The sequence below is a fragment of the Geotrypetes seraphini genome, chromosome 1, assembly GCF_902459505.1.
Source record: "Geotrypetes seraphini chromosome 1, aGeoSer1.1, whole genome shotgun sequence".
NCBI classification, from domain to species: Eukaryota; Metazoa; Chordata; class Amphibia; order Gymnophiona; family Dermophiidae; genus Geotrypetes; species Geotrypetes seraphini.
The window spans coordinates 289,880,057-289,907,694 of NC_047084.1; the positions used below are offsets into that span (position 1 = coordinate 289,880,057).

Genomic DNA, 27,638 nt, shown 5'->3' on the forward strand with positions numbered 1-27,638 from the left:
TCTCCATCATAGAGCACAGCTCGGTCACTGGCTGTCAAGTACAGTCCTGTTTTGTGCTGATGTGCACAGCTTCATCTCTGGTGCCGAGTGCAACCCCTTATCTGGCTCTTGGGCACATCCCCATCTCTCAGGTGCACATTCTTCGCTGGATGCCAAGCGAGATGCTGTCCTTGACTGTTGAGTCCCTAGGGGGACATGCTTGTTTTATTCTCTGATGTCTGCCTAGGCCTTGGACACTGCTTATCCTTTGCATCACTGAGTGCACTTCCTTGTCTCCTCTGGCAGCTCAGGTTCTGTTTGTTTGACACCAAACATTTGATAGGCTTGTCCTTAGCGGTTTAGTTCTTTGCATTGAGTGAAAAAGGTCTTGCTCTTTGGTGGCCTGGTGTGTGCAGTTTCTGGTCATTTCTTCAAAGGGCAGATGGTTCTGTCTTGGGTAGAGCTCCTTCAGCTGGGTGTTCCTTGTGTTAGTTTTTGGAAACGGCAGTTCTACTTTGGGCCATTCTTCAATTCCTTGGGCAATGGGTGAATACTTGGTGTGGTATTTTGTCTTTCTGCTCTGTTTGCTGTCCTGTCCTACTGAGGACTGCTTTGCTACATCCCACTTGTCTCTGAATTCATTCTTCAATTCCTTGGGGAATGGGTGACCACTTGGAGTGGTATCTTGTTCTTTCTGTTCTGTTTGCTGTCCTGCCCAACTGAGGACTGCTTTGCTACATCCCACTCATCTCTGAATTCATCTGCTTCTGATGACAAGGAAGGAAAAATTGTCTATCTGATCATTTTTCCTTTAGGGTCATTCCATGTCAAGTAGACCAGGAGCCCATGTTAGACTCCCTTGAAATCAAATCAAATTTTACAGTGGTGTTGTCTATGGTCTCAAATGAAATTCTGCAAAATTTTTGGATCTATCTCAATTTGGTCAGGAGCTAGGGGTGTTTGAACAAAAGCAATCGATCCACTCCCATGCCTCGTGTGACCTAAAATGCCAACTTTGCTTAAGCACCGTGGCAGAAAAAAACTATCTAGGAGTCTGAAATTTTGCAGTTTGGTACAACACCTTAGGCAAGTTTCTGTGCCAAGTTTGAAATCTTTTGCGAATGTGCTTCCATTTCTACAGGTCAGCAAATTAAGCAAAAAAATTCACAAATGAAAATTTTTAGCACAGTTAGGCTCCGTACTGCTGCTGGTAGATAAGTCAGCTGCTGGTACAACTTTACCAGCAGACATGTACCAAGATTTGCAATATGAACTTCTACATTCAAGTGAAGCTGAAGATATATGACCATCCCAAAAATATGGCTTTATGCACTTATGCAAATTTTCACTGTTTTTCAGATTCATATGGTGTTATAAGGTCATGATGAACCTTAAAGCCAGACTTGTTCATATAGCCACTGTGCTGTGATAGGTGCAAGTCAGAACATGTTCAGAAAAGCTGCATTTATCAGACATACTACTACAACTATGCGTACATTCTCGTGAATCACATGATTATGCATTTGGGCTTGCATGCAGTAAGTAGTTTGTGCAAGCCAATGCATGTTTTGACTTTTATCTTGCAAAAATGCACAGTAAGTTTGTCAAACACTGAGCATAGTACGAGACGAGTTCTTGTGGCTGGCAAAGGGTTAGGGGCAGAGCCAGCCCGTGAATATTAAAAATCCATGAATAATATTCAGGCTGGTTCTGACCCTTCCCTCGGAATCCTGGACCTTACCTTAAGCCCTCTGAGAATCCCCGGAACCGTACCTGGTGGTCTAGCGGTTTTTCAAGGCAGGAGCAATCTTCCTACGCTCCTGCCCTGTGCAGATCACTCATAAGAAATGGCTGCCCTCCCTTCGCCTCACTGTGCTGAAGCTTTGGAGTGGAAAAACACTGGAGCCCCAAGCCCTTTAAAGGGCTGAAGAGAAGTAGGCAGGCTCCGGGAAGAAGGGGGGCAGGGCTTCCTGTCAAAGATGCAAGTTTAAAGATGGAGTCTTGGTGCAGTGAGGGGGACGATTGGCTCCCTTCCCCTCACTATGCTGAAGCTTTAATCAGAGCTCCAACTTTTGTGTTCTCCATCTCCACATGCTGGTAGATGGTCATAATCCACTAGTCTCTGGATTCATCGGTTGTGACCAAAGGAAAGAAAAAATTATCCGGTAAAACATAATTTTTCCTTCCTTCCTTAGCAACAGCAGCAGATGAATCCAGAGACTAGCTCTATCTCCAGTAGGCTAACAGTCGCTATTCAACTAGCTCCTGGATTCTGGCTGTGACTGGAAAATTATTTTCTCCTGTTGAGGTTTCTCTTCAGTAAGACAGGTGTCCGACTGAACGGTGCCGGCTTTAGGGGTTACACCTGGACCCCCCAGGTCCCTGCCTCACCCTCCCTCCAGTGATAGAGGGTTTAACTTGGTCTCCATTTTTTTCTTCTTTCCTTTAATTGTAAAAAAGAAAAAAGGGAGACCACAGTTACTAAATTCTATTTCTGCCCTACTACTGCCGAGTATCCGGCATCTACCGGCACTATCAAAAGCTTGTGCGTATATTTGTCTGTAACTGTGAGCAATGTGGGTTCGGTGTCGTATGAGTATAACAGCTGTTGTTTTGTGTACTGAACGCTAAGGTTTTTGTTGGGCAGTACTAATGTTTAGTAATTCAAGTGGGAGTATATATTTTTGGAGGGCTCCGGTTTTGTATTTCGCAAGCCGTTGACTGACTGACATGTTTACCGTGCGCAGGTAGCGTGTGCTTCTTCTTCTCTGCTGTTGTCAGAGCTGCAACATTTCCCAAGGCTGTAAATTTTAGCAGGGCTGAGCTCCTTAGCTGTCAGCAGAACCGCAGCGTTTACCGAGAGTGTAATTTTCAGCTCCTCCGCTGTATACAGAGCTGCAGTGTTTCACCAGGTTGCATTTTATTAGCGGGGCTGAGGTTTCTGGGTTGACAGACATAGATGAATTGGTTGTAATTTCTCTGCATTTTGAAAAAATGACGCGGTTGTTGATCTCGGGGAGTGTTTCTTTGCACTTTGTCTTGTGTTTCAGGCGCGTTTGTGTTATGAGCCCAGATTGTTAGACATGACAGACTATTGCAAACTTTGTGCTTGCCTGCCCAGTTCAGATACTCTCTGCACCGGATCGGCACAAGGCACATCGCAGCAGAGTGCCGTCAGTGATTGGAGATTACCCAGTGCTTTATGCGGGTTTCACCTTGTCTTTCTCGGGATCTTCCAATCCAGAGGCTTTGCGTACTTGGATGTTTTATTTTCTGGGTCTCTAGATACCGCTGCAGGTGTCCGGTAGTGCTATAGAAATATTTAATGAAAGTTTAAGCGAGAATTTCCAAGTTGCAGATGACTATAGGGGAAGAGCAGGGTGGCCTGATGGCACTTCTCCGATTCACAAAAAGAAATCCAACCGAATCTGCAAGGAAACCACCGGAACAGGAAAACCAAACAAAAATTGCAGACAATGTACACGATGCAGGCAAGAATTTATTGTACCAAAGTTAAAATCTGTAATATAAAAACTTTTTTACCAACCAAGAGACCCAACACGGTATACAATGTACCGCAAAAAATGAAGATAGCAACAAATGCCTGTGTATTACGCCAAAACCGCTGCCAAAAATGGAATCACTCAAAAGCAGAAAATGCTTTTGAGTGATTCCATTTTCGGCGTAATACACAGGTATTTGTTGTTACCATGGACCTCTGACGAAGGCGTGTTGTCCGAAACACGGACCGTGTTGGGTCTCTTGGTTGGTAAAAAAGTTTTTATATTACTGCATTTTAACTTTGGTACAATAAATTCTTGCCTGCATCGTGTACATTGTCTGCAGTTTTTGTTTGGTTTTCCTACTTCTCCGATTCATGTAGACAGGACTGTCTTCCTCTATTTTTTTGAGCGGCAGTTTGGGATCGCCATCTTCTAATTCAGCATATTAGATGGCCCACCAAGCTGGCAGCAAGTACTGTGCAGCTACTTGTGGCCTGGGGAAAATTTTTGGTGACCGGGGAAAGTCAATTACCATATTTTCACGCATATAACGCGCATACATGTATAACATGCATACGCGTATAGCGCGCGGGAACAAAGCATTTCTGTAAAAAAAAAAAAATTCTATATAGCACGCACACGCGTATACCGCACATGCTGCTAAAACCTCCTCCCGCCACCCCCGCTTACTCCCTCTTCTGGCCTGTGAACCGGCATCCTCCCCCCGCTCGCGTCACCCTCCCCTCCCCTGCGATCCTACATCCCCCCCCCAGCACCGCAAAGACTTCGCTTACCCGATTGGGCACCGGCACCAGCACTAATGCACAGGACGTGCCAGTGCCCGAAGATCCTCCCTCGCCTGGGCTGGGCTGGTCTGGGCGGTGCAAGGAGATCCTCCCTCTTCCCTGTGTTGGGCTGGTCTGGGCTTTGAGTATTTGCGCGTGCTCAAAGCCTTCTGGTCTCGCTCTCTCCGAGATTCTCAGATTCAGAATCTCGGAGAGAGCGAGACCAGAAGGCTTTGAGCATGCTCAAAGCCCAGCCCAGCCCAGGCGAGGGAGGATCTTCGGGCACTGGCACGTCCTGTGCATTGGTGCTGGTGCCGGTGCCCAATCGGGTAAGCGATGTCTTTGTGGTGCTGGGGGGGATGTAGGATCGCGGGGGAGGGGGGTGACGCGAGCGAGCGGGGGGGGGGAGGATGCAGGTTCGCAGGGGGGATGCTGGATCGCAATGAAAAAAAAAATTGTATAACGCGCTCACTCATAACGCGGATGGTTATGCTCGGTTTGTAAAATCGTGTATAACGCGCGCGTTATATGTGTGAAAATATAGTATTTCCCTAAACTTACATCTTTGAATGCCAAAACTAATTAAAAAAAAGGTATCAAGTCCCCTTTCGCCAATTACTCCCAGTTCAGAGGGGCTGGCCAGGGAGGCGAAAAACTTCAAGGCATTCTTCAGTTACGTAAAGGGGAAGCGACCAGCGAGAGAGGAGGTGGGGCCGTTGGACGATGGGGATAGGAAGGGAGTGATTAAGGAGTATAAAGAGGTAGCTGAGAGGTTAAACACGTTCTTCTCGTCGGTTTTCACGAGAGAAGACACATCTAATATACCGGACTTAGAAGAGCTCATGAGTGGGGAACAGGCTGAAAAATTGGAGCACATAGAGGTAAGTAAGGAGGATGTCCTCAAACAGATAGACAGGTTAAAATGCGGCAAATCACCGGGCCCGGACGGGATCCACCCAAGGGTTCTGAAGGAACTAAGACAAGAAATAGCGGGCACAATCCAGCATGTTTGCAACCTATCCTTGAAAACTGGAGAGGTACCAGAGGACTGGAAATTGGCGAATGTCACACCTATCTTCAAGAAGGGATCGAGGGGTGACCCCGGGAACTATAGGCCGGTGAGCCTGACTTCAATTATAGGGAAGATGGTGGAAGCTATGATCAAGGACGGCATTTGCGAGCACATCGAGAGAAATGGCCTACTGAGAACAAGACAGCACGGATTCTGTAAGGGAAGGTCATGCTTAACGAACCTTCTGTACTTTGAGGGAATAAGCAGTCGGGTGGACAATGGGGAACCCATCGACATCATTTACCTCGATTTTCAAAAGGCTTTCGACAAGGTGCCACATGAAAGGTTGCTTAGGAAGCTGTGGAACCACGGGGTGGGAGGGGATGTGCACAGATGGATCAAGCACTGGTTGTCGGGTAGACTGCAGAGGGTCGGAGTAAAGGACCAATATTCCGACTGGCGGGGAGTCACGAGCGGTGTGCCACAGGGATCGGTGCTGGGGCCGTTACTCTTCAACATATTCATCAATGACCTGGAAAAGGAGGCAAAGTGCGAGGTTATAAAATTTGCAGACGATACCAAACTGTGCGGCAGAGTTAGGTCCAGGGAGGAGTGTGAGGACCTGCAAAGGGACCTGAACAAGCTGGAAGACTGGGCAAACAAATGGCAAATGCGCTTTAACGTGGAAAAATGCAAGGTCATGCATATAGGGAAAAAGAACCCGTTGTTCAACTACAAACTGGGGGGGGGGGGCATTGTTGGGAGACAGCAGTCTTGAGAGAGACTTGGGTGTGCTGGTGGATGCATCATTGAAGCCATCTGCACAGTGCGCAGCAGCCTCGAAAAAAGCCAACAGGATGCTGGGCATCATAAAGAGGGGCATAACGACCAGGACGTGGGAAGTCATCATGCCATTGTATCGAGCGATGGTGCGTCCACATCTGGAATACTGCGTTCAATATTGGTCGCCGTACCTCAAGAAGGACATGGCAGTACTTGAGAGAGTCCAAAGGAGAGCAACGAAACTGGTAAGAGGGTTGGAACACTGCCTATACACCGAGAGGTTGGATAGGCTGGGGCTCTTCTCTCTGGAAAAAAGGAGGCTCAGGGGAGATATGATAGAGACCTTCAAGATCATGAGGAGCATAGAGAGGGTGGATAGGGACAGATTCTTCCGACTGAAGGGGACAACAGGTACGAGGGGGCATTCGGAGAAACTGAAGGGAGATAGGTTCAAAACAAATGCAAGGAAGTTTTTTTTCACCCAAAGGGTCGTGGACACTTGGAATGCGCTACCGGAGGAAGTGATCAGGCAGAGTACGGTACAAGGATTCAATCAGGGATTGGACGGATTCCTGAGGGATAAAGGGATCGTGTGATACTGAGAGAGGTGCTGGGATGTAACACAGGTATAGAAAGCTAACCAGGTAATAAAAAATAGTATAGAAACCCAACCAGGTCTTGCATATGCAAGACCGGAGGGTTAGGACTTCGATGGGAAGATAGGACTTCAATGGGAAACCAAAGTGGCAAGGGGCCCCTTCTGGTGATTAAGACAGGTCGTGACCTGTTTGGGCCGCCGCGGGAGCGGACTGCTGGGCAGGATGGACCTATGGTCTGACCCGGCGGAGGCACTGCTTATGTTCAGAAATCTAGGCTTCCTCTCCTTTTGGCTCCGAACCGCGCCGCAGGTCAGTTTCAAGAGGGGCGAAGGATATCTGGAAGTTGATTTCATATCTGAAGTTTTCTTTTGGGTTGACAGCCTTGTCTTATTGGCATCAAGGTGCAGTTCGTTTGCCTTAGGACGCTGAATGCAGCTTCAAGATTCCACCTATTGAGTTTTCCCTTTAAGGCAGTTGAGTTTTGGAGAAGCTTCTGTGGATTTTAAGAATTATGGCTAACTGTGCTTGCCGCAGGTTAATCCTAGGAGTTCTTTGGAATCCTTCCTCTTGCGGCCCTGTTTTCAGAATTACAAGAGGTTTAGTACAGGTTTGCCATTTTCTATGTTCTTCTTTCACTGGAAACTAGATTTTTTTAAGCTTACAAACTCGTGCATGAAATTTCCCAGTTAAGGGTGCTCATTCTCTGGAATCTGTGGGAGGAAAGATTTTTGTGGCTTGATTATTATTATATATTTTTTTCTTTTTCTCTTCTCCCCCTCCCCCCCAATATTGTCTTACCAGCAGTATGAGCATATACTTGAACTTGGGTTTACTTACTCTCCCGCTACAGCAGGCCTCACACCTTTGCCCAGTAGCCATTAAACAGGAGTGACGGATGCACATTGTTTGAGCAACTTTTGATACTTTTTTCATGGTGTCCAGACTTTCTGTCATAGATAATGGTACATGCAGACTCTTCATGTATCAGATCTGGAACCAGTAGTTCAGGAAAAGTTGGCTGACGTCCCTTGCTGAGAAGATGATCTTTTTGGGGACAAGGTGGGCGAGGTAGCAAACATAAGGAAAAGTACAGATACCATCAAATCCCTTTTTCAGCCTACTCCTTTGGCCTCCACTTCTTGGAAATTTTGGGGCAGAAGTCAAGCATGCCTAGTACTCTCAAAGGCACTCCTTCACAATTTCTTCCATAACAGGTCCAACTTCCACACTCCTCAGCAGCATTGAACTCGATAGCCCAAGCCTATAAGTATGGATAAGCTTTTGGCTCCAGCTGATTATAGCTGCAGTAAAACTACCCTTCCCAGATGATCTACTGGTAGAAAAGGAGGCTGAAATTTTTCCAAGAAAAATGGCCCCTTATAACAAACCAATGGTTATGCAAATGGTCTGGGAGAATTACACTCTCACCTGGTGTCAGCCTCCTGAAAATCGCTCTCCGAGAGCGACAAAATTCAGCTCTCGGTGGGCTCACAGAGGAACTCTGTTCTCTTCTGAATGCCCATATGGTCAAACCTGTTTCATCAGGGGAAGAAGGAAAGGGATTCTATTCCAAGTACTTCCTCGTGCTCCCCCCAAAATAGGGGAATTTCATCCTATCCTACTAAGGTCCTGAACAGACATTCTGTGCAGCCTTCTTCCTATGATTCAGAAAAACAATTGGCTATGCTCTCTTGACTTAAAGGATAGTTGCACCCACATCCAGATGTGTCCCAATTACTGGAGGTATCAGATTTCGAGTAGGGAAAAACCACTACCAGTATTGTACATTACATTACATTAGTGATTTCTATTCCGATTGTGCCTTGCGGTTCTAAGCGGATTACAACTAAGAAGATATCTAGACATTACCTAGAGAATTATATAACAGTGATTCATGTACATTCCATGATACAGTTGAGAATTACAAATTAGAAGATATCTGAGTTTATCCAATGGAATTACATAGTAAAGATTCGAGTACTTACAGGGTATAGTGAAGATTAACAGTATATTCGGGTAACAGAAGAAGGTTACCTGACATTGAAGGAAGAAGCTTATTTGATACATGTGGTAGATGCTTATTTAGGAATCTGGATATTTTTTGGTAGGTATGGTTCGAGGGATTGACTTATGTGTTACTCACGGGGGAGAAGGCATGTACGAGTGGGAGGAGATTAGTAAGTGAGGAAGTGTTTTTTGAATAGAACTGTTTTGATTTCTTTTCGAAACACTTTGATGTCTGTTGTATTGATCATCAGTTTGGTGATGGTGGGGTCAATTTTCGCTGCCTGTGTCGCTAGTAGGCTGTCGTAAAGTTTCTTCCGTCGGGTACCACCTCTGTGGTACCCTTTGGTCTCACATCTGTGCCCAGTGTGTTCAAGAAAATGCATTGCATTAATGTCACTATGTAAACTTGGGAGAACGTGTTTCTCTACCTAGATAATTGGCTGATAAAGAGATGGCAAAGGACCGTGCTCAGGAATCAATGCAGAGAACTGCTGTAGTGTTGGAGTTACTAGGATTCATTGTCAGCAACCCCCTGGTCCCACCTGCTTCCAGTACAGCATTTGGAGTACATTGGAGCCCTGTTATGCACTGCTCATGCTCGAGCCTCCTTGTCTCATGTGGCAGATGCACTGATTTGCACTTGGGTTCAGCACAGCCAGCAGATCACAGCTTGGCAGATGTCAAAGTTGTTGGCAACATGGTGCATTTCTCACTTTCATGGCTTGCCTCTACTTGCGAGGCATGCAGTGGACCCTATTTTCTCAAGACTACAGGGAACCTTGTAGATGTCATCTTGGTAACTCCAGGTTTGGTAGTCAGTTCTCTAGTGAATGATTTAACCAATTAGACCCTGGGACGTCCATTCCAAATTGCTCATCCCTAGAAAATTCTGAACACAGATGTATCCAATATTGCATGGGGTTCTCATGTAGGTGGACCACTTAGGAAACCCAGCTTAACATCAGTCTCTTAGAGCTGCAAGTGATTTGGAATGCTCTAAAGGCTTTTCAGCCAGTTTTGTCTCTGTGAATCAGAATGTCAGGTTGGTATGTATGGTGTTGAGCAATGAGATAAGGGCTTCTATCCCTTGTGTTATGCCGCTCGTGGCTCCTCAGTTCTTTTCTGCAAAGCTAAGAAGTCATGTTGTTTGAACGTTGTTAAAATTTTTGCATAAAGATTCACTGGATGAACCTGGTCTTCTGGCTGCCAGTTGGACTGAGGTTGGAAAACCATCACAAAAGGGGGGGGGGGAGGACCACACAGTTGGCCCACTCTTAGTCCTAGCCAAGCCAGAAAGGAGCCAAACAACCTGTGCTCAAGCTCCTGAGTACATCGGGGATGTGAGCAACTATGCAGGAGATGGCCCCTAAGCTCAAAAAATATAAAAGCAGGTTGGCTAGCTAGGTGTCCCCAAGGACTGATCCTCCTAGCAGCAGACTTCCTCTGTGTCTTTTCCCAGGAAGAGGTCCCAACAAGTGAGAACTTCTGGACACCAAGCTTACAAACAAATACTGAGAAAAATACCTGAAAATAATAAAACTGCAGAGCTGATCAGCAACATTTCTGAGCAACTTGCTTGCAAACAAACAAACCACAAACTGACAGGGCATGAGCAGCTCCCTGGGAAGGAGGTGTAGTTGAAAACATGATTGACAGTTTTCTGCAAGCAACTTAAGTTGAGATACAGAACCCTAGCGTTCAGTACCAATAGACACATTGCATTATATTTGAGTATATACAGTATATGTATTTTGTAGAAAAAGGAAGGACAATTTTCATCAAGGCACCATCTGCCCTGGAATTGGTTGTAAACACAGATAGCTCAAGTTTCACAGTACTGGTTTTCTATCAGGGATCTTCAGTGATCTGAGGTGAAGATCATTCTTTTCTGCAATGCTGTGCTTCTGTACTAGTCTAAACTGGCTTAAAGATTATATTGCAAAAGGTTTATTTCTATGTAGATCTGTTGCTGTAACTTGCCTAATACTCTGTTTAGCAAGGAGATGGTGGCATATAAGATTGAAAATAACATAACATCACTTATTACAACTACACATAATGACCAAAGACTTAATTTTTGTTTTCAAAATCAAATCGGGCCCAGGGGGCTTTACCACTCTGGGTAGATCTACGGGGTCAGTCATGATTTAAATACTCTTCAACCCACAGGACTAAATACTGAAGTGAACTACAGCGTGTTCCTTTAAGCAAAATCCCTTTTGAATATCACTTCTATTGATTATTTTTTCACATTCAGGTATGCACACATTTCCATTTTATTATATTTTTTAAATTTCCTTAAGATGATCCATACAGTATGTACTTGTACATTGCCTGTTGGATAGTTCATCTACGCACAGTGCAGCACACAGTCTTCAGTCGTGTGGCAGCCATGCGGTCAGAAACCTGGATGTTACATTGCAAGATTGCACCATTGAAGAACAGCATGCAGTAGTATGCTTCCTTTGGGCAGAGGAAGTGAAACCTATGGAAATTCACTGTCTGATATCAACTCGGTAAGGACCATGAATCAACGAAAGGTTTGAGTGGGTATAAAGGATTGAAGCGTGAAGAACAGGTGTAACTGACAAAGGTTCTGGTTGCCCATCAACATCACGCACATGAGCATGTTGACAGGGTAGATGCTTTGATTAGAGAAGACCAACGGATAACAGTGTCTCAATGTCATAATGCATGATGACTTGGGATATTGGAAAGTCTGTGCACGATGGGTTCCCAAACAGCTTACTTATCTGCACAAGCAACAGCGTGTGGAGTTTGCAACCTAGTTCCTGAGATGGTATGAAGAAAATCCAAATATTCTGGAGAGACTTGTCACTGGTGATGAAACATGGGTAACATATAGTAACATAGTAAATAACGGCATATACAAGGGCTGTTCAAAAAGTATCAGACCTTTATTCATAAAAAATACTCAGATGCAACAATATACTAATCTCCTTCAAAGTAGTCCCCTTTGGCTGCCACACACTTCTTCCAATGGTTCTGCCACTGTCGGAAGCAGCACTGGAACACCACTTTTGAGATTGCTCGCAACTGGCCTGTTGCATTCTGCATGTCTTCTCTTGACTGAAATCTGGTCCCTGTCAAGGTCATTTTCAGTTTGGGGAAAAGGCAGAAGTCACACGGAGCCATGAGAAATCACAAGTGTGTTGTGTTTGTCTAGGAAACTCCATATCAAATGTGAAGACTGGCCAGATGCGTTATTGTGATGGAGCTGCCAATTGCCCGCTGCCACAGGTCCGGCTGTTTATGTCTCACAGCGTTACGAAGGCGACGCAGAACCTCTTGTTAGTATACCTTGGTGATGGTTGTGCCATGTGGTGCTTACTTGTGATGAATCACGCCACTGGAGTCAAAGAAGATGGTCAGCATGACTTTGACATTGGCGTGGACCTGCCTTGCTTTTTTTGCCTTAGGGATGTTGAATGCTTCCATTGTGTTGACATCAACTTGGTTTCTAGGTCATACCCATAAACCCAGGACTCATCGCCAGTGATCATTGTGCTGAGGAAGTTGGGATCACTGTTCAGTCTTCAGCATGTCCTATGCGAGCTCCAAACAGAATTGCTTCTGCTCAATCATTAGCAGCTTTGGCACGAACTTCGCTGAAATTCTCCTGAAGCCCCAAATCCTCAGTCAAAATGGAATGAACGGATCCAACTCTGATGCTTGCCTCGTCTGCAAGTTCTCTGATTGTGATTCAACAATCCTGTATCACCAGGGTCCTTACTTGGTCAATGATGATCTCATTTCTGGATGTTGAACGTGCTTCACTCTCCACTCTGAAGCAGTTGTACCACTCCTTTATCCCATTGCTTCATCCCCAAAGACCTGTTGAATCTTGTGGATCGTTTTCACTTGGGAATTGACAAACTTTACAGAAAATTTAATGCAGTAGCGTTGTTCAACCTTTTCTGTCATTTTGTCAAAAACAAAAATCCGGCTGCGCTTACACTTCCTTACTCATCGGTGGTCTGCCGACGACTGACAGCTTCTGTAGGTGGGGAAAAATTCAAACATGCGCATTAGGATCACCTACATACGTGCACCAAACCACACCTCACTAGCTTTTATTTGTTTATGCAAGAAAAATTAAGGGTCTGATACTTTCTGAACAGCTCTCGTAAAGACCCGAATGGTCCATCCCACACTTTTTGGCTTGCGAACTACTTTTAAAATGACCAAGTCAAAATGATCTACCAACAGTAAAATTTTAAAAAATACAAAGCACACTTTACGCAGAGAAAATGCTAATTATCAATTGTATTCGGGGTTTTTATCAGAGGTCAAGTAACAACTATACAAAAATAGACAAATATACCCCCTCCCCTTTTACTAAACCGCGATAGCGGTTTTTAGCGCAGGAAGCTGCTCTGAATGTCCTGCGCTGCTCTCGATGCTCATAAGCTCCATGTGCTAAAAACCGCTATTGCGGTTTAGTAAAAGGGGGCCATAGTGCAAAATATAGGCAGCAGATATAAATTCTCAAAACGGACACATTTTGATCACTTTTAAAAAAAATCATTTTTCCTACCTTTTTGTCCGGTGATTTCATGAGTCTCTGGTTGCACCTCCTTCTTCTGTAAAGCCAATATTTTTTTCTTTCTGCCTTTCTTTCTCTCTCCCCCTGGCCCCCCTCTTTCTTTCTGCCTTTCTTTCTATCTTCCCCTGTCCCCCCAAGCCATCATGCCTATTTCTCCACTTCCCCGATTCTTTATCTACCCCCACCCCCAAGCCACCAATGCGATTTCTCCCTGCTGCCCAAAACTTCCTCTCCGATGTTGGAATTGACGTCGGAGGAGAAGTCTTGTGAGTCTGGCGCATGTATGCGCCAGGCCTGGCTCGGGGAAGCAGCAGGGAGAAAAAGATCACAAAGGCAATACGATCGACACGCGTTGCCTTTGCGATCTACTGGTCAAACGCGATCGACCATTTGGGCACCCCTTAATTTAAATGGTCCTTTTACTTAGATATTTTTGGGTCAGAAACCCAGAGCCCTGCCCGATAGTGTGCTTAGGTTCTATCTACTGGAGTCTCTGTCACTACGACCTGGAGTGCAAAAGACAAAGCATGGAGTAGAGACATCCATCTTCTCCAGTGAAGAAGAAATTTGAATGTGAGCCATCCTCCATGAAAACCATGTTAACCTCCTTTTGATATATGAAGAGGCCTGTTCTGACTCATTTCCAAGCGCACGGGCAAACAGTGAAAACTACTGCAATTTGCAGAAAAAGAGGAATGTTGTCCAAAACTGTCTTGCTGCACCATGACGATGCACGTCCTCCATACAACAGTAGCGAGAGAAGAAACAGTGCAACTGCTTGGGTTTGAACATCTTCCACATCTTTACAGCCCGGATCTGGTGCCTAGTGATTATCACATCTTTGGTCCACTGAAGGAGATGCTGCAAGGTTGCAGATTCACTTATGATGATGAAGTAAAAGAAGTGGTGCTCACCTGGCTTCTGAAGTAGCTGAAAAACTTTTCTGCAGGAATGCAGAAGCTAGTTGAACGATACAACAAATGTCGTCTTCCATGGGGACTATGTAGAAAAGTGATATATTCCATAGCTTAGTTACTTTTATTAAAACCGTTAAATGTATTATCCCAGGACAAGCAGGCAGCATATTCTTAACTGATGGATGACGGCAGCGATGGAGCCCTGGTACGTGCCATCACCCATCAGTTAAGAATATCTGCCTGCTGTCCCTGGATAACACCTGTTATGGTAAGTAACTGTGCTTTTTGCCTCTACTTTTTTTTATTTACCCTTGTATTATAAGTGATTCTTCTGTGTGTGGTACAGTTTTTACGAATAAACCCTTCTGGATTGCCAAAGGAGACCAACTTGTTTGTTTTTGGTTTTTCTTTTCTTTTCTTTTTTTTGTTTATTCAATTTCAAAAAAATTATTTGTCCAATTATCAGCTAGTTTGGTTATATTCTGAGCAAAGCCATATGCTTCCTCAAAATTTTCCAGAGAATGGCTTAAGATAAAAATGTTATCGGCATAAGACTACAAATGTTCCTAGACTCATCAGCCTTTCACCCAAAAGTCTTATATATGGATTCAAGGAAAGGCTAAAGTAATATTGTCTTAGGCTGCTATAGAAGATTTGCAATCAGTGTTAATAGGCAGTTTTTCAGGCTAAAGCTCAATTCTAACCTTGATAATTAGTGGCCATGTCTTGTGCGTTTCTATTTACTATTCCTTTTTTTTTTTTAATCATTGTTTATCCTTAATGGAAAGCCTAGAATATTTCAGAACATTAAGCCATAAGATGTAGTTTAATACAAATGTACATTTGACTGTCTTCATTTCATAAATGAAGTTAGGTGTACTCTGTTCAGTTTTAATAGAAAGGGAACATGCATACATTTATTTTCTGTATGTTGGTTGTTTTTTGTGTGCCTGTGGTTCTTCTAGATGTTTTTACGCAGTGTGCTTCAAACTTTGAGGCCATGGCTGGAGGGCATCCAGAAATGCGTCGACATGCGCAGATGCCCTCCAAATGCGGCCAAAGCCTTCTATTACTGCTGATAGGGGGTGGGGGGGGGGGGTGCTTTAGGAGGAGTGGTGTGAAAAGAAGGAGAGGTGCTAGCTGACTGCCTATAGGACATGACTCTCACCACAAGAGGCACGTCCTGTATGCATTCAGCTGGCACCGGCGTCTTGCAGTGCACAGTTTGTGATGAACTTTATTAATGGGTCAGCTATTAGCTTTATTGATGGATAAAAGTATAATTTCTAAGCATTCTTAATAGCTTAAACTTGACATGAATCCCTACTCAAAACTTGTTCAGACATGCTGTTTTTTCACCTGCCTGTACTTTTGGGCTGGGATTAGCTTCCTTAAGTTAATGCACTAAGGCTTTTAGTTGTGATGTAGGAATTACAATCTTTTTCACTGCCTTTATCTTCAAAACCTGGCTGTCATAGCCGATTGATTTTAATTCTTTATTGCACTAGATAGGTTTCCTAAAAGTTTCTTATCTTTTGTGTTTTGACTGGATTGTCCTTACTGTAAATTGCTGAACTATAAATTTATAATTTTCTAGGCCTATTTGGAAACCAACTACAAGGAGGCTGCAGTTGCAGCTGTAAAATTCAGTGAAACTGTTCCAGTGCTGATAAATAGAAAACGTGTGAAATTGCGTATAGCAAAACAGCAAAAACCTGCAGAACCGGTAGGTACAGAGTGAGTAACAGAATGGGAAGTGATTTCTCAGTATTCTTAATAAATTTCATTGTGCAAGAGACTAATGGGATGGGATTTTTCATCTAGATCTTTTTTTTTTTTTTTGAAATTGTTGTACTTAAATACCGTATTTTCACGCATATAACGCGCGCTTTATACACGATTTTACAAACCGTGCATAACCTTGCGCGTTATACGCGTGAGCGCGTTGTACAAATTTTTTTTTTACACAGTTCCTCCCCCCCCAACGTCCGATTCACCCCCCTGCAGGACCGCTCGCACGCACCCCCACCCCGAAGGACCGCTCGCACACACCCCCACCCCGAAGGACCGCTCGCACGCACTCCCACCCGCACCCCCACAGCCTCCCGACACCCCCCCCCATCATGTAGACGCTCCTACCGGTGTCCTGCTGCTTCCTCTTGGCGGTCCCGGCCCTTCTGTGAGCCCTGCACCTGCGCTGCTTCCTCTTCCGGCGGTCCTGCCCTTTCTCTGACGTCAGCGTGCGAGCAGTCCTTCGGGGTGGGGGTGCGAGCGGTCCTGCGGGGGGGGGGGGAGGGTGAATCGGACGTCGGGTGGGGGGGTGGGTTATCAGGCTTTCAAGGTGGGGACAGGACTTCAAGGGGGAGAGGAGAGTCGGGGAGGGCGAAAGGAGAGTCGGGGTGGCCAGAGGAGAGTTGGGGCGGGCGAAAGGAGAGTCGGGGCAGCATGCGCGGTATACAAATTTTTTTTTTTACATATTTTCGGTTTCCCGCGCGCGATACCCGTGTGCGCGTTTTACACGGGTGCGCGTTATTTACATGAAAATACGGTACTCCTGGCAGAATTTTGTGCAAAAAATTTGAAAATTCTGCCCACAATATTTCAAAGATTTTTCATACCCATGCATTTGGTGGATTTGATCTAACTCCTTCCAGGAGTTGAAGCTGAAGTGATCAATCGCCTGGAACTGCAGGTGATTCGACTGGCTCTTCTCCAATTTGAAGGCCATCTCCATCATCAAGCTGTCTGTGTTGTCTTGATGCAGGGCAGCACCAGGAGCTCCTCACTGAGTGTGGAGGCCTGGATTCTCTTCCTGTGGGTGGAGAGATACTTGATTGTGCTATCAGTGGCATACATTCAGGCTGATTATCTCAGTCGTCAGACTCTGGACCTTGGGAAGTGGTTTCATATATAAAATCTGTGAAGAAATCCATTTCATTTCAATTTTACAGTAGTTGAAAGTGTTTTTATTCTTTTGAAATTCACTGACTAAAAGATGTTACTATTTGGATGAGCACTTTATTTCATTATGAGCCAGTTGAAGCTTTTGACTAAGTTCCTCATAAGAGGCTCTTGAGATAATTAGAGTCATGGAATAGGAGGCAAAGTTCAGTTGTGGATTAGGAATTGGTTATTGGATAGAAAACAGGGGGTAGGGTTAAATGGTAATTTTTCTCAATGGAGGAGAGTAAACAGTGGAGTGCTGCAGGGATCTGTACTGGGACCGGTGCTATTTAACTTATTTATAAACGATCTGGAAATTGAAATGACGAGTGAGCTGATTAAATTTGCAGATTATCGGATGTTAGGGTCCATCTGGGGGTTAGCACCCAAGAAAGGGATCTGGGTGTCATATGATGAAACCTTCCGCCCAATGTGTGGCGGCGGCCAAAAAAGCAAACAAGATGATAGGAATTATTTAAAAAAAGGGATGGTTAACAAGACTTAAGAATATTATAATGTGTCTGTATCGCTCCATGATGCGACCTCACCTGGAGTATTGCATTCAGTTCTGGTCTCCTTATCGCATGAAAGATATACAGTCAACTCCACTTAAATGCACCCCCCTCGGACTGGGTTGCCACGTGCGCTTAAACGGAGTGTGCACTTAATAGGATTGGGGGGTAGGGGGAGGCTATAGCTAAGTTGGCTCAGTTTAAATATGATGCGTGGGCTGCTGGAGCCTAAAGTACAAGAAAGCTATGCCCTAAAGCTTGAGTGGAAGTGGACCACTCGCTGACCCAGCACTCACTTTCCCAGCTGTACCAGCGCTTAAGCTGCTGTGTGAAGCCTAGCCATTTCCAGTTAGAACGTGATTGCATTTAACCGGAGTGAATGTAAGGTGAAAGAATAGAGGTTGGCTTATGACAGGGCACATAAACGGATTGTGTGCTTATCCGAATTGCAAATATCTGGAGTTTACGTCCATTGACTTTAATGTAAAAAAAAAAAAAAAAAAAAAAAAGGACCATGGTGGTAGGGTGCGGATAACCGAAGCATGTGCTTAACCAATGTGCACTTAGGTGGAGTCGACTGTAGTGGCACTAGAAAAGGTTAAAAAAAGAGTGACCAAGATGATAAAGGGGATGGAATTCCTCTCGTGTGAGGAAAGACTAAAAAGATTAGGGCTCCAGCTTGGAAAAGAGGGCTGAGGGGAGATATGATTGAAGTCTACAAAATCCTGTGTGGAGTAGAATGGGTACAAGTGGATCGATTTTCACCCTGTCATAAATTACAAAGACTAGGAGACACTCGATGAAATTGCAGGGAAATACTTTTAAAACCAATAGGAGGAAATATTTTTTCACTCGGAGAATAGTTAAGCTCTGGAAAGCGTTGTAGCATAGCTGGTTTTAAGAAAGGTTTGGACAAGTTCTTGGAGGAAAAGTCCATAGTCTGTTATTAAGACATTGGGAAAGCCTCTGCTTGCCCTGGATTGATAGCATGGAATGTTGCTACTCTTTGGGTTTTGGCCAGGTACTAGTGACCTAGATTGGCCACTGTGAGAACAGGCTACTGGGCTTGATGGACCATTGGGCTTACCCAATAAGGCTATTCTTATGTTGTTCTTTTTTATTTTTTATAACTTTATACAATTACAAGTTATAATACTAGTAACAGAGTAAATTCCAATATAGAAAAAGAAAAGGAAATTATTAAACTAAGTAAATCTTTGGAATAAATCTCCTCAGAGAACTACATTATGGGGGAGAGATACAGATAATATGGGATAATAATTTTCAAGAAAAGGTTTAAATGGTCTAAACCAGGGGTGTCCATTGTCGGTCCTTGAGGGCCGCAATCCAGTCGGGTTTTTAGGATTTCCCCAATGAATATGCATTGAAAGCAGTGCTTGTATATAGATCTCATGAATATTTATTGGGGAAATCCTGAAAACCCGACTGGATTGCGGCCCTCGAGGACCGACATTGGACACCCCTGGTCTAAACCTCAACTATTTCATATATTTCTCATCCAGAGCTACTAGTCAGCTTCTTAAGGTCCAAAAAGGATCTTAAATGTTTCGGGAGGAAAAACACATATCTTACGCTCAAATATTTTACTATACATTTACAGGGATAGGCAAGCAGGAAGGTAGCACTCAATTTTCTTGTTTCAACTCACATTACTAAGAATTCTCTTTGTCTGTCTTGCATGGACTTCATTGCATCTGGATATATCCATATTCTCTGATCACAAAATGGGATTACTCCCTTCTTGAAGAAAATTTTCATGACAGATGCAGGATCCTGTTCAAATACAAAGTTCACCAGTAGAGTAGCTCGGTCTTTTCCAAAATCCCAGTCAAATCCTGAAATAGGCCTTCATTTCTAGTTGTTGAAGCATTTTAAGGGGAGATGTTTTTCCTCTTAGGTATTAGAAGAAAGTAAGTTTTATTAATAGATGGAATGGCCTCTAATGGAAAATTTAAATTTTCAGCAAGAAACTTGCCGTGACTTACATCAGTTGACAGGTTGGCACGAGGCATCCCTTTCTGAGCTTGGAGGCTCAGTTGCTTTTTTGGTGGATGGAGAAATATCTTGTGGCACTGTCAGCGGCACATGATGCAGGAGTGGCTTCCTTCAAGCTGACTCTCATAGGGCATTTGACCTCGGAGAGTGGTCTCTCTCTCTCTCTCTCTCGCAAAGCATTTGATTGCATAATGGAGCCAGTGGAGTTGTCCCACGTTCGTCCTGATGGTGACTATGATCAACAAGAATGCCGATAGATTCTTCAGTCCTTGTGAGGCAGGCAGCGAAGGGCTGGAAGATCTGGTTCAGTCCTGGCCGCAGGAAGATCTTTGTCTTCCCTCGTGGCCAATGATAGGACGAATAGCGGCCCACAAGGTTCCAGTGATTCTTGTGGTGCCTGATTGACTGGGGTGGCCGTGGTATGCTGTCTTGGTTCTCAGCAGGATCGGTGGCTTCTGCTCCCTTGTCATTCTCATCTTCTCACACAGGGTCCCCTTGCGATACAGGATCTGAACTGTTTTGATCTTATGTCATGGCTCTTGAGCACGGCTGTGAATTACCGGGGCTCTTCTTCGGAAGCGATTGCCACTATGCTTCACAGCAACTGGAAGACCGCAGTGGCAGCCTATGTGTGAAGGCTTGGAGGTGTTACCAGTCCTGGTGAGCCCTGAGGCAGGTGGACCCTTCTCCTTCATTGTTTCTTCGGGTCCTGGAGTTTATGCAGAATAGCCTGAAGAAAGGTCTAACAGAAAATTCACTCCAAGTTCTGATTTCAGGCCTTCTGTATAAGGGCCCTCCTTCTCTGAGGAGCTCATTGGCAGTTCATCTGGATGTGGTTCATTTTCTGCAGGTCGTGCCTTGCCTTGTCTAAGGCCTCCTGGTTCCTCGCTATCTAGCTCATCCCCCTTAAAAGCCTCTAGAGCAGGTGTCTCTGATGGATCTCATGATCAAGATGGTCTTCCGGATGGCTATTGCTTCAGCCCCCAGGATTTTGAAGCTTCAAGCTCTTTCTCTCCTGCAGGGATCCCGTTTGCATATTACGGATTCCACGGTGAGGCTGTTTTACTGTTCGTTTCTTTTGGTGGTGGTTTTCACTTTCTGTGTGCATCAGGAAGTTCAGCTTCTTGTTTTTGCTTCCTCTAGTACTGAGGAACAAGACCAGCTGTTGCAGTCCATGGACATGCATTGATGTTTGTTGCAGTATTTGGAGGTCTCCCAACAGGTTTCGTCTCTCTGACCTCCTGTTTGTTTTAACGAGTCCTGCCTGCAGAGGGAAGCCATCTTATCCGAGATTTCCATTTCCAGGTGGATTTGCATGGCCATTTTCATGGCTTATGTGATGGATGGAAATAAGCACCCCCTCGGGGTACAGGCTTATTCAAACAGAGGGGTTTCATCTTCTTGGGAAGAGTCATCGGCTGTTTCTCTGGATGAGATTTCCAGGGCCGCTACCTGTTCCTCTTTGCATACTTTCACCAAATTTTACAGGATCGATATGGTGGCCAAGCAGGATGCTGCTTTTGGTGCCTCGGTTTTGGCGACAAACTTGTTAGTCCCACCCTGAATTTTCAGAATTTGTATGTTACGTCCCACTAGTCCCGGAATAAAGTGGGATTGTACAAGAACAAAAGATTAAGTTCTTACTTTGCTAATCTTCTTTCTTGTAAATCCACACTTTATTCTGGGAACCCACCCTATGCTTGCTGATTCACCGATTTTCTGCCTTTATGATTTGTCTTCTGTCCAGCTTTTATTAGAGTGCCTTCAGAATGGAGATAGCACTCAGTTTTGTTTTTTGTTTTTTTTTTTGGGGGGAAGTGGTTCTTCAGTACGGGCACCCCCTTAGGCCAGTGCATTTTGTTTCTAATACTAGCACTGTTCTTGCCATTTAGGTCACTGATGTTTGATACTCTGATTTGTTGCTGTTTTGCCTGTATAATTGTGAGCAGATTATACTTAATTTGAGGGGAATGTCCCTATACCTCTCTCTCTCTCTCTCTCTCTTGTTTTTATCCTCTACATATGTTCCTGGCTGCTTTGTTACTGACTGCTAAGCTGTGGAGTATGCTCAATGATGGGGGGGGGGAGGAGAAAGCCTCTTAAGTTTTGAGGCTTCCTACAGACCCTGGCAGGAGGAGGGAAATAACCCACTGGTCCTGGAATAAAGTGTGAATTTACAAGAAAGATTAGCAAAGGTAAGAACCTAATCTTTCATTAGGGAGGAATTAACTATAAGATTTGCATATTCATTATTTGTGTCTTAAGGCTAATGCTATATATTAAATACATAAATATGTACATATTTTTTTTATAGGAGGAGAAATCTAAGGAAGATGTACAGAAAAAAGCGTAAGTGAAAATTATTATACTTGAGATTTCGATTTAAATGTTAAAGTAAATCAAGCATAAATGTTCACATAAAAATATAGCTTAGGTATTTTTTTTGCTTGACAGGTTTTAAGAAGTGATACCCTGCATTTGTAGTTTAACTTTAGCTGCTGTTTTTCCTGTGTGTTAAGTTATGGCCCCCTGTGGCCCCATGAAGTATTTTGTGCGGCCCCGGTTGAGGGCGATGCAATGTTTTCCTCTGCTGCCCCCGGGTGTTTACCATCTTGCTGGCTCCCTCCTCTATCTTGCTGTAGCGTTTGTGCATTTGTGTGGCCCCAGAAATTTTTTTTTCTGCCAATTCGGCCCAGGGAAACCAAAAGGTTGGACATCCCTGTTATAGAATGTTGTTAGACTATTTTAAATTTATTATATAAGAAATTTATGGTCATTTCTTCTTTCTGTTGTCATCCATCTTAACATTGGGTTGGACTCTAGATCAGTATTTCTCAAGTCGGTCCTGGAGTACCCTCTTGCCAGTCAGGTTTTCAAGATATCCACAATGAATATGCATGAAAGAAATTTACATATAATGAAGGCAGTGTATACAAATCAAGTTTATGCAAATTCAATATGGATATCCTGAAAACCTGACTGGCAAGGGGGAGTACTCCTGGACTGTGTTGAGAAACATTGCTCTAGACCAGTGATTCCCAAAGTGGGCGCCACCGCCCCCTGGTGGGCACTGCAGCGATTCAGGGGGGCGGTGATAGCCACAGGTGCATTTGGGGGGCGATGAATAACTGTAAGGGGGCGGTGATAGTATAAAAGAAAGAAGAGAAGATTTAGAAAAATTGATTTATGTATTCCGCTCATAACGCTTAACTTTTCTTTGAACAACGTACTGGACATTGGCTCGGTTCCCGCATACTCCCTCACTTGCATTGAGATATGTGCAATCGCGCACTGCTACTGTTCATGTGGTGCCACTGAATTGCCGTTCCAAAACACGTGAGCACTACGAGCATTGCTGCGGATAACTGCCACTCGTGCGATTGGTCGAACGCAAGGCCAAAGCCTGGAAAGGCACCAGTAGTACTGGCTACTGGCAGTATTACCAGCAGATTTTGGAGCACACTATGAATTAGGAGATTTCTCCGTAATTATTACGCGTAATATAACTCAAAGGTTAGATTGTTGTGTTATGATATTGTGACAAGTTAAAGTTAACTAACAAATAGTGCGACTATAATTGGTGAGTATTATTTATTTATTTTGTAATAATTATATGCGCTTTACAATTAATACTATCATGTTTATTTATTTATCAGTATTTATTTTAGTTTGTTTTTTACAAAAATATTTCAAAAAATTACTAAAAAAATATTATTAAAAATACCCCTTTAACCCTTTGAACCCTGACCTCCCTCCCTTTTCAGCTCCACTACTAGGCTCGGTTTTAGGCGTAGGGCCTATGGCGTAGGCCCTATGCCTAAAACCGAGCCTAGTAGTGGAGCTACGCCTAAAATTGGGCTTGAATTAGACAGAAGATTTGGTAAAAGATTTTGTAGAATTAAAAGCTAGGAAAATTCACTTTTAATTATGATTTATTTACGTTATTTTTGCATAATATTTTCTAATGCAATAAAAAAATTTGGATTTTCAGTGTTTTTTTAATTTTTGTTCATCTTAAAAATTAATTCATTTTTGTTTGGGGATGCAAAGTTTCATCTTGCCTACACACAGAATTCAGTAGAACTGGGCCTGTTTAACGGCCCCACGGGTAGTGGTGACAGATAGGCAGGGGTTCAAAGGGTTAAAAAATTTATTTTTTCTACAGATAATAATGGTTCAACCAAAGAAAAAATGTAGACAATATAATATTGAATATTTGAAATATGGCTTTATTGAGTAGCCTATAAACAATACATTACCAATGTGCCTGATTTGCCAGAAAGTTTTATCAAACGAAGCTATGAAGCCTTCCAGACTATAAGAACATTTGACTAAATTCATGGTGATAAAAAAGATAAGGATTTATCTTATTTTAGAACACTGAAAGAAAAATTTATCAAACAACCGACATTGACAAAACTCTTTTCAACCACACAAGATGGCGATGGCTTGCTTGCTTCTTACAATATTTCGTTAATGATTGCCAAATCGGGAAAACCTCATACTATTGGTGAAGAACTAATTATACCGGCTATAAGTGAAGTAATACGTACTGTGCTACACAAGCCAGCATCTGATATTATCAAGACAATTTCGTTGAGCAAATATACAGTGCAAAGAAGAATTGATGAAATGGCTCAAGATGTTGAAGATTTATTGTGTGGATATTTAAAAACATCTCGGTTTTCTATTCAGCTTGATGAGTCAACTTTGCCAGGAAATGAAGCTTTACTTTTAGCATACGTGCAGTTCACAAAGGAGGAACAAATTTGCCAAGAATTATTATTTGCAAAATATTTGCAAACTGATACTAAAGGAGAATCAATATTTCATGCATTGGATGAGTTTTTTAAAGAAAAAGAAATACCTCTGAGTAATATCTTATCAGTAGCCACAGATGGTGCTCCAGCGATGGTAGGGCGCTACAGAGGTTTTCTTGCATATTTAAAAAAGGAGGTGCCGAATGTATTCATAGTACACTGTATCATCCATCGTCAACATCTAGTTGCCAAAAATTTAAGTGCACGCCTACATAATTCATTACAATATGTAATTAAAGCTATCAACATAATCAGAAGCAAATCATTGAATGACAGATTATTTAAACAGCTTTGCATTGAAAACGATAAAGAATTTAATCGTTTGCTGCTTTATACAGAAGTTCCTTGGTTGTCAAAGGGTGCCTGTTTAAATAGGTTTTATAAACTGTTTAACTCGGTGCTGGAGTTCTTGAAAGATAAAAATGATGCTTTACGATCCAATTTAATTCAATTCAAAAGTGACATTGCTTACTTGACAGACTTGTTTCAAAAATTTAATGAAAGCAATTTTAAACATCTTAGTATTAGATAAAATATAGGGGGGTGAGAATGTGAAAGATAATAATTGATAATTGTTTATTATTAATATGGATGGGTTTGTAGGGATTCTTTTATATTTATACTAGTGTTTAAGCCCGTTACATTAACGGGTGCTAGAATATATGGCTCTCTGTCTTTATTTATGTCTCTCTCCCTGCTCCTGTCTCTTTCTTCCTTTCTTTCTGTGTCTCTCCCTCCTGCAATTTTTCTCTCTCTCTCCCTGGCACCCTTTGTCTGTCTGTCTTTCTTTCTGTCTCTCCCACCCCCCATTCCCTTCTCTCCCCTCCCCCCCACTTTCCTTTGCAGAAGCAGCAGCGGTATTTCCCTTCCCCTCCAGGTCCCTGCTGAAGCAGTAGCAGTATTTTCTCCCACCCCCCATTCCTTGTCTCCCCCCCCCCACTTTTATTTGCAGAAGCAGCAGTGATATTTCCCTTCCCCTCCAGATCCCTGTGAAGTAGTAGCAGCATTTCCCCCCACCCCCATTCCCTTCTCTTCCCCCCCCCACCACTTTCTTTGCAGAAGCAGCAGTGATATTTCCCTTCCCCTCCAGGTCCCTGCTGAAGCAATAGAAGCATTTCCCCCCCACCCCCATTCCCTTCTCTTACCGTGAGCTGCCCTGCTCCGTTCGGCCCCACCCGTTCCCTTCTTGCGTGCTGAAGGTTCTCTGCTGCGGCTGAAGGTTTTTTTTCGGCGGCTCTTCTCACGATCCCCGTGGTGGCTGATCCTCCTGTTCAAAGTGGCCTGCTGAGGTTCGCGGCCGGCTGTAACGAACCTCGCAGGCCGCTCTCCAACTCGGTAGCATGTTCCCTCTGACGCGATCGCGTCAGAGGGAACGTGCTACCATGTGGAGAGCGGCCTGCGAGGTTCGTTACAGCCGGTCGCGAACCTCAGCAGGCCGCTTTGAACAGGAGCAGTAGCGGTTGTTGCGGGAAGGGGGGGGGGGAGTCTGCGACGTGCAGGCCGCTGTGAACAGGAGCGACAGTGGCGGCAGGACCATGAGCCCTCCTCCCGCCATCCGCCGCCAGTGCCGCTCCTGTCGCCCGATGCACCTAACTGGCACATACGCCTCAAGCCGCGGCCACGGACGGACACAGCACACATGAGGTCCCCACAGGAGATGAGGCGCCGCTGCTAACAGCCAAGGTAGGTGCTGGGAAGAAGGCTGGGGACTCACGCATGCGCACTCCTGCGACCACAGACCTACAGCGCACGGAACACGCAAATAGGAGTGCGCATGCGCGAGTTAGCCTTTTATTATATAGGATGTTTGAAGGAATTTAAGTAAGATTGTCAAGTGATTAGTTAAAGATTTTCTGTTTGATTATTATAAACTTGTTGTAATATCTGAAAATGAATAAAGATTAAAAAAAAATAAAATAAAATGAAAGCAATCTTCAGCTTCAAGGTGATGAAGTGAATTTAATAAAAACAAAATCTGTTATTTCTGCATTTGTGACAAAACTTCTTCTGTACAAATGAAACTTTGGACGAGGGGAATTCAGCCAATTCTCAAATTTATCAGGAGCAGAAAATAAAGATGAAGACATATTTTCTTTTTGTGAGCACTTGGATGCTCTCCATTCAGATTTTAATCAACGATTTGATGATATTTTGAAAATGAACATACCTGATTGGTTTTTGGATCCTTTTTCAAGTGTAAACACAGAAGAATTTCCACAGTTACAAGAAGAACTGATGAAGTAACTACAAATGATGAATTGAAATTTAAATTCAAAAGCGGCTACCAACAATTTTGGCTGCAAAAGGAGATCCCTATGGCTTATCCTGAAATATGGGCTGTAATTCAAAAGTTCTTAATTGCATTTCCTTCATCATATTTAGTGGAACGTGGGTTCAGTGCGGTAACCAATTTATTAACAAAAAAAAGAAACCAATTGCAAATAGTTAATCGCGGTGATTTAAGATTACTGCTGACGAAAATAGAGCTGAGGATTAATAAATTGGTAGCAGCACACCAGGTTCATCCTTCTCATTAAGATTTCGAATGTTTTAACTTTTTTTGTATTACATTCTATTCTGAGTTAAATAAATAGTTTCATAATTTCAAAAGTTCAATGTTTCTAATTTACACCTTTACTATATTTTACAAAAAAGGTAGAAACATTAATACATATATATTTCCTATTAATTGCTATTAAAATTTTTTAAAAATTAATTTCCACGGGGCGCTAAGTAATATTTTTTCTGGAAAGAGGGCGGTAGGACAAAAAAGTTTGGGAACCACTGCTCTAGACCATTGTTCTTCAACCGCCGGACCATGGACCAGTGTTGGTCCAAAGGAAATTTCTGCTGGTCCGCGCATGGCCGGTGAGATTGATTAACTTCAATTTCTTGCCAGTCCATGCAGGGCCAGCGAGATCGACGAGATGTCATTTCCAGCTAGTCCGCGCAGGGCCGGAGAGATCATGGGGAGCCTCCGACAGTGGCTTTCTCCCCTCTCAGCAGCTCTCCTTACTTACCAGCGCTGCGTTTCAGGAAGGCAGCCTTGGGTCTTTTGCTGAGATACGGCCGCCTCTAATGATGCAACTTCCTCTTTCCTCAGAGGCAGCCTTAGTGAATTGCTGCGCTGGCAAGTAAGGAGAGCTGCTGGGAGGGGAGAAAGCCACTGTTGGAGTCTGGGAAGCTGCTTGACAA

At 43.7% G+C, this 27,638-nt stretch overlaps 1 protein-coding gene across 4 annotated transcripts in view; it reads left to right on the top strand.

Annotated features, from left to right (window-relative positions):
- The window catches only part of ZNF638 (zinc finger protein 638), a 570,425-nt gene that overhangs the window by 256,253 nt on the left and 286,534 nt on the right, over window positions 1–27,638 (top strand). For all 4 annotated transcript variants that reach the window (XM_033953374.1, XM_033953362.1, XM_033953382.1 and 1 more), the window contains exons 8-9: window positions 15,750–15,878; window positions 21,938–21,972. In XM_033953374.1, coding sequence (XP_033809265.1) covers window positions 15,750–15,878; window positions 21,938–21,972 — 164 coding nt within the window. The remainder of the gene's footprint in view (window positions 1–15,749; window positions 15,879–21,937; window positions 21,973–27,638) is intronic.